This window comes from Gracilinanus agilis, unplaced genomic scaffold (genome assembly GCF_016433145.1).
Source record: "Gracilinanus agilis isolate LMUSP501 unplaced genomic scaffold, AgileGrace unplaced_scaffold39510, whole genome shotgun sequence".
NCBI classification, from domain to species: domain Eukaryota; kingdom Metazoa; phylum Chordata; class Mammalia; order Didelphimorphia; family Didelphidae; genus Gracilinanus; species Gracilinanus agilis.
The window spans coordinates 607-8,086 of NW_025373035.1; the positions used below are offsets into that span (position 1 = coordinate 607).

At 43.6% G+C, this 7,480-nt stretch overlaps 1 protein-coding gene across 1 annotated transcript; it reads left to right on the forward strand.

The window, feature by feature from the left end:
- Positions 1–249: 249 nt before the first annotated feature.
- Positions 250–4,880, forward strand: LOC123255120 (coatomer subunit zeta-2-like; the record flags this gene model as incomplete). Its single annotated transcript, XM_044683973.1, has 5 exons — positions 250–354; positions 2,465–2,546; positions 3,510–3,601; positions 4,229–4,284; positions 4,799–4,880. Coding segments are annotated over 5 exons (417 nt in total), but the record flags the coding sequence as incomplete, so codon positions are not given.
- Positions 4,881–7,480: the final 2,600 nt, after the last annotated feature.

Here is a 7,480-nt window from a genome sequence, read left to right on the forward strand (position 1 = left end):
GAAGGGGCACCCAAGCACCAGGCCTTGGCCTCTGAGGCCAAGATTAGAAGCTGGCTGGAACCTCAGCAGCCTCAGGAAAGGGGGAGTTAGTGGGGATTTCAGGGTTGTAGACAGTGAGGGGACTCTCCAGAGTGGAGTCAGGCCCTCTATGGATCTCCATGGAAGGGATCCCTGGAAGCCTGAGGAATCAATCTCTTTCTTCAGTAGAGAAACTGGGATGAATAGGTCTGAGGGTCACTCTCTCAATAGTCTGCTCACTCTGCCTTTCCTTGGGGTCAGTTGCAGGAACCATCTCTCTACACTGTCAAAGCAGTTTTCATCCTGGATAATGATGGACATCGGCTTCTGGCCAAGGTAACTCCCTGCCTCTCCCTCTCCCTGTAGCCTCCCTTACCAAAGAGGTCTCTGGGAATATAACAAGCCAGAAACCCAAAGATGAGAGTCCACTGGAATCCAGCCCAGCGGAAGACACTAGATCTCCCCCACAGTATCTCAGCTTTGGTGTTGTTAGGGGTCCAGCCACCCACTGTCGCCTTCAGACTTTTAGTCTGGGTTGCCCATGGTTTGGAAAAGGAGTTGTCATTTCACCCTGCAATATCTCCCTGAGGAGAGTCTTATGTTTCTCCACCCTTTTCACTGGCCAGATGGATCCTAAGAAAACAAAGAGATATCATATTTGGCTTTTTAGGGATTTAGAATAATGAAGCAAATAAATGGAACTCAGGAATCCCCATTGCTCCAAATCTAAGAGTTGAACTGTTTTCATTATCTTGTAATATCAGTTTCAGTTGTGTCTGACTCTTCCTGACTTTATTTCGGGGTTTACTTGGGCAAAAATGCTACAATAGTTTGACATTTTCTTCTTTGGTTCATTTTGTAGATTAGAAACTGAGGCAGACAGTTAAATGACTTGCCCAGAGTCACACAACTAGTGTTTGAGGCTGGATTTGAACTCAGGTCTTCCTGATACCACCTTGCTACCAACAGCCCCTTCCTGGAAAAGTGTTTTTCACAAATATAATTTCGATGATTATTTGACCATGAAAATCCCCATGTTAAAAAATGGTGAAGCTGGAGAGGCGACAGGAATTTATAAGTCCTTTCAGCATGCAGCATAAAGCTCAAGTCTACAGTTCTCTTTGGCCAAGGCTCTCTTCCCTGCCCTAGTAACTAACTGAGCATCCTCTCTCAAGCACTGCAGGTGACTCGTCCATCCAGACTCCCAATACTAGGCTATTGGATAGTGGTCCAGTGTTCAGGCCCCAGCTTCTCCATCCCACCTAGGAGAAAGGCAAAGGGGAGGCTGTGCAAAGCCTCTAGGCCAGTGGTTCCCAAACTTTTTTGGCCTACCGCCCCCTTTCCAGAAAAAATATTACTTAGCCCCCTGGAAATTAATTTTAAAAAAATTTTAATAGCAATTAATAGGAAAGATAAATGCACTGTGGCCATCACCGCCCCTTTGGATTGCTGCAGCACCCACCAGGGGTAGTGGCGCCTACTTTGGGAATCACTGCTCTAGCCTGAAGCCTCACTGCCCCACTGGTTAGCATCCCCTCCCAAAATAGCTAAAGCAGCTCACAGAGTCACCAAATATCAGATCTGGACAGGACCTTAAGATCATCTAATCAAACTCCTCCATTTTATAAATAAGGATACTTAGGGGGAAGTGACTTGCTTAAAGGGGCAACTGTGGCTCAGGGGTTAAGAGCACTGGGCCTAGATTCAGGAAAACCTGAGTTCAAATCCAGCCTCAGACACTTCCCATCTGTGTGATCACTTAATTTCTGATTGTCTGACAAAAGGATCTGCTGGAACTAGTGTAGAAGGAAATGGCAAACAAGTCCAGTTATCCTTGCCAGATAAACCCCCGGGATAGCTCTGGTTCATGGGGGCCACAAAGAATCAGACAAGATGGAACAACAAAAACTTGCCCAAGGTCACTAAACTAGCGAAGTATAAGAGTCAGGGTATCGGACACGGGTCTTCTGACTCCAGGTTCTAGAGTTGGAATGTTCCATTCTTCCTATTATGGGAAGTCCCAGAAATTTGGCAAATTTCTCTGCTGAAGGAGTTGAGTTCCTTACATGAGGCAGAACTTTGGCTAAACTACTTTTTGTGGACCCAAATCAGTAGGGAGCTCAGTGTCATGACATAGTCTAAATCAACTCTGTTTATTAAGGCCTGAAAGCAGCTAACTGATCTCCAACAGCTTCTAAAAAGAAGACCCGATATCAGTCTTGAAAAACAAACAAATCATTTTCTTTTTTATGGAGTTGGGGATGCTGAATGTGTTTGCTCTAGGCAGACCCTAGGGATCTGAGGCCCATTAAAAGAGGGGACTCTGCAGGGAGGCCAGGCTCCGAGAGTCCAGCCTGCTGGCTGTCCCTGCTCAGCCACATTCATCTGATGTCCAGGCCCCACCATCCCCACAATGCTGTCAGCTCTTCTTCTCCCTTCTCTCTAGTATTATGATGACACATTCCCCTCCATAAAGGAGCAGAAGGCCTTTGAGAAAAATGTCTTCAACAAGACCAATAGAACTGATAGTAAGTGACTGCATTTCCTTCATTGCCCTCCCAATTAATTTACTTCTGCTTCCCTCCTTACCCCCAAACTCTGCTCTCCAACCAAACCAAATTTTCTCTTTCTCTTCTACACTTCCTTTTTCAACCCTGAGACTTCATAGAAGCCATTTCTTTTTTTTTTTTTTTCTGTTTTTAATCCTTACCTTCTATCTAAGAATCTATACTAAGTATTGGTTCCAAAGCAGAAAAGTGATAAGGGCTAGGCAGTGGGGGTTAATCGACTTGCCCAGGGTCACACAGCTAGATAGTGTTTAAGACTAGATTTGAACCCAGCACCTCCTGCTTCCACTAGCTGCCCCAAGCCACTTCTTTTGTTCTAGATGCTCACTCCCTTCTGCCCCTCTGCACACAACCTTCTTACCTGTTTTTTCAGTGAAGCCTTCTTGACCCCCTCAGCATCCCCAGTCACCACCCATGCTCTCTTATTACCTCGCCTATCCCACTAAATGTTTTGGTACCATTTCTAGCTTCCTCTCACTTGGAGGTGTTCCCCCAGGGCAGAAGCTATGTTTAAGCTATCCAAGGAAGAGCTCTTTTTGAGCTTGGTCTCCTTTCTCTAAAGACTTTAGACAGTAGATTTTCTCACTCAGCCCATATCTTTAGGCTGTAGGCTTATACCCCTGCCTTTAAGGAAGCCTTCCAGAGCCAAGCTGAAAAAAAATGTTTGGGGTCCACCAAGGAGAAGGAAGTTATGGGAATGTACAATCAGTCAATCAAGAAATATTTAATTGAGTACCTGCTATATGCCAAGCACTGTGTCAAGACCTGGAGAAACAAAGAAAGACAAAAGATGGTCCAGGAGCAACCAAGAGGAGGATGAGTAAGATGGGGCTAGTCCACCTAAGGCTAGAAGGAAGGTGGAACATGAGGCCAAGTAGGAGGGAGCCTGAATGTTCTCCTTTTCTTCTCTTCACATCCTTTAAGGTGAGATTGCCTTTTTCGGGGGCATGACCATTGTCTACAAGAGCAGCATTGACCTTTTCCTGTATGTCGTAGGCTCATCCCAGGAGAATGAGGTGAACACAAGGGCTTGGGGGAGACAATGTGGGGGACCAATGAAAAATCTGGGAAGAGGGTTGGTATGGGTTGGGGAGAGCCTCTGAGGGTTTTGTGGGTTGAGTATTGGTTTTCTTCACTGTGATGGAGCATAGTGATCCAGTCTGTCACCTAAGGAAAATCCTAATGCTTTAGGAGTAGAAATTCAGAAGAAAACATAGGATTTATCACTTATTTATTTGGGCATATGATTTGGGATTTTGGTTTTATAAGATTATTCACTTACCAAAAAATGAAGATAATAAGGAAAATCCTTGAGCCAAAAAAGACCTTAAAACTATTCATGCTATTGCATCCAGATGAAATAAAGCTCAATATATTTTAGTTGGCCATTCATCTCTTTCTTGTCTCAAGAAAAGGAGATTCCATGATCTCTCTGTAGTATGATCTGACTTTACTCAGATGTGAAGCCATGTACTTCCTTACTAAGGTCTAACCACAGTCCTACCTGCTGCAGGGCCATCCCACTGCCTCTTAGGAGAAGAAAAACACTCACCCCGAGGCATCTAGTATTGTTTTTGGAAGGTTTTTCCTTGGCCTTACTAGGTCTGGTCTCTTTTTCTTTTCTGTCTCCTGCTTTCACTCAGCTGATGCTCATGTCTGTTCTCACCTGCCTGTTTGATTCTCTAAACCATGTGTTACGGTAAGTGTCAGCGAGGCCCTTGAGGTAAGAGTCGTCCCCCCAAAAAAAGTGTATTTCACTTTTTGTATCCATGTTGAATATAGTCACAATCACCAGAAAAAGCCCCCAAACAACTTCTCATCTCCTAGACACCTTCTATACCAGAGAGGTTCCCCAAGCCTCAGTCTCCTCAGACCTGGGAAGAGAACCCTCCTTCCTCTCCAAGTTCTCATTCTTAGCCCCCTTGCCTTTTGGGTGACTGCCACTGAAGTAAAAAACTGAGAAGATCCATGTAGAAAGTTGGACTATTGTAAACCAAGTTAGGTTCCTTGATGGATGTGGGCCAGTGAGGGGTAGGGTAGATCCTGGCACAGGATCAGGCATGTTCCTTATTCTCCGTCCCATCATTTCCCTCCACTCCCCCACCCATAAGCCTTGAACACTTCTATACTTTCTGGAAGAAGGTAATGTTGGGGGACCCCATAATCCCCTGCCAGAAGCAGGCAGTGGCTCAGTTGGCTTGCTATACCTTCAGGAGGAACATAGAAAAACGCTCGTTGGTGGAGAACATGGATGGAGCCTTCCTAGTGGTGGATGAGATCGTGGATGGAGGGTAAGAAGGGGATGGGTGGGAAAGAGGACCACTTGGAGTGTCAATCTAGGTATGGCTCAGAGCCACAACTTTTGCAGAAGGCAAGAGTATGGTGAAAATTCTTTGTAGCCATAAAATTCTATGTGAGAGGTGGCCTGTGATTGAAGGGTCTGGAGTCAGAAAGACCTGAGTTTATAAAGTTCCTGCTTCTAATACATACTAACTAGGTGGCCATGAGTAAGTGACTTAATTCCTTAGTGCTCCAAGCAACTTTTAAAATAATAAATTACTGATAAATTGTTGAACTACTTTGGTAGAAAGAATTTCCTCACTGTGAGTTCCTTACATGGGTAAAACCATCTGTCTGGACCCCCCTCTCATTACTCTTCCAAATCTATATAAATGTGAGTTATTGTCATTTAAAAACACAAGATCAAGGGTAGCAGGGTGGCTCAGGGAATAGAGAGTCAGGCCTAGAGACCAGAGGTCCTACGTTCAAATCTGGCCTCAAACACTTCCTAGCTGGGTGACCCTGGGCAAGTCACTTAACTCCCATTGCCTCGTCCTTACCACTCTTCTGCCTTAGAACCGGCACACAGTATTGATTCTAAGATGGAAGGTAAGATTTTTTTAATTTAATTTTTTTAATTTTTAATTTTATTTAATTAATTTAGGATATTTTTCCATGGTTACAAGATTTATGTTCTTTCACTCCCATCCTCCCACCCTCCTCCCGTAACCAGTGAGCAATTCCACTGGGTTTTACATGTGTCATTGATCCAGACCTATTTCCATATTATTAATATTTGCACTAGGGTGATTGCTTAGAGTCTTCATCCCCAATCATATCCCCATCGAACTATGTGATCAAGCAGTTGTTTTTCTTTTTTGTTTCTCCTCCCTCCCACAGTTCTTCCTCTTCCTCTGGATATGGCTAGTTTTCTTTCTCATAAATCCCTCCGAATTGTCCTGGGTCATTGCATTGCTGCTAGTAGAGAAGTCCGTTACATTTGATTTTACCACAGTGTATCAGTCTCTGTATACAATGTTCTCCTGGCTCTGCTCCTTTCACTCTGCATCAGTTCCTGGAGGTCTTTCCAGTTCACATGGAATTCCTCCAGTTCATTATTCCTTTGAGCACAATAGTATTCCATCACCAGCAGATACCACAATTTGTTCTACCATTCCCCAATTGAAGGACATTCTCTCATTTTCCAATTTTTTGCTACCACAAAGAGTACGGCTATAAATATTTTTGTACAAGTCTTTTTCCTTATTATCTCTTTGGGTTATAAACCTAGCAGTGGTATCACTGGGTCAAAGAGCAAGCAGTCATTTAAAGCCCTTTGGGCAAAGTTCCAATTTGGGAAAGTAAGGATTTAAAAAAAACAAAAAACAAAAACACAAGACCAATATAGATTATTCTCAGCTTTTCCACAGTACATGTAATTTGTAAATCCTAGACCAGCTTCTTCCTAATGCATAGCATAGGTTCCAGTTATTTTCCCATACTACTTAGAGCTCAGTCTAATTTTTTTAAACCCTTACCTTTGTTTTAGTGTTAGTTCTAAGATAGAAGAGCAGCAAGGGCTAGTAATCAGGGTTAAGTGACTTGCCCAGGATCACACAGGTAGGAAGTATCTGAGCCTAGATTGGAACCCAGGTCCTTTTGACTCTAGGCCTGGCATTTTATCCAATGTTACCTAGCTGCTCTTTGTAATTTAATATTAGCCAAGGCCAAATAGATTTAGGAAGTTAAATCTGAGGGGAAAATACAGAATCAAATATTGAATAGAAATGAATTTTTGGATTATCCACTCTTCAGAGATTATCCAAATTGTGGCCACCCAACAATGATGCAGATAATTGAGGTGGCATAAATGTCTATGGCCTTTTGGGTAGCATAAAATAGCTTATACACAGATTCTTCCTACTCTTGGAGAAAAATCTCAGGGTCTTGGAAGGAGAATAGAGAGCTAACATCTCTTTTTTCGTTTGTTTATCTTCCATCTTGGAATCAATACTGTGTAAGGGCTAGAGCAGGGGTCGGCAACTTTTTGGCCGTGAGAGCCATAAACGCCACATTTTTTAAAATGTAATTTTGTGAGAGCCGTACAGTGCTCACAGTGCGCGCTCCTATAACAGTGCCTGAAAAAAAATGGACTTTATGGCTCCTGCAGAAAGAGCCATATCCAGATATCCCTCAAAAGAGCCAGATATGGCTCGACAATAGGAGTTAAGTGACTTGCCCAGGGTCACACAGTGAGGAAGTGTCTGAGGCCAGATTTAAACCCAGGATTTCTTGTCTCTGGGCCTGGTTCTCCATCCACTGAGCCACCCAGCTGCCTCTGAGAGCTAATGTTTCCTTGAAGCCTCAGACTTTCTTTCCTTTTTTTAAAAAGGTATTACATTTGACCAATTATATGTAAAAACAATTTTCCACAGAAGTTTTCTGAAGTTATAGGTTCCAGATTGTCTCCCTCCCTCCCTTCCTCCCTCCCCCTTCCTGGAGCTGGTAAGCACTTTGATCAGCCTTAGACTTTCTTGAGAGAGAGAGAGAGAGAGAGAGAGAGAGAGAGAGAGAGAGAGAGAGAGAGGAAGAGAGAGAGAGAGAGAGAGAGAGAG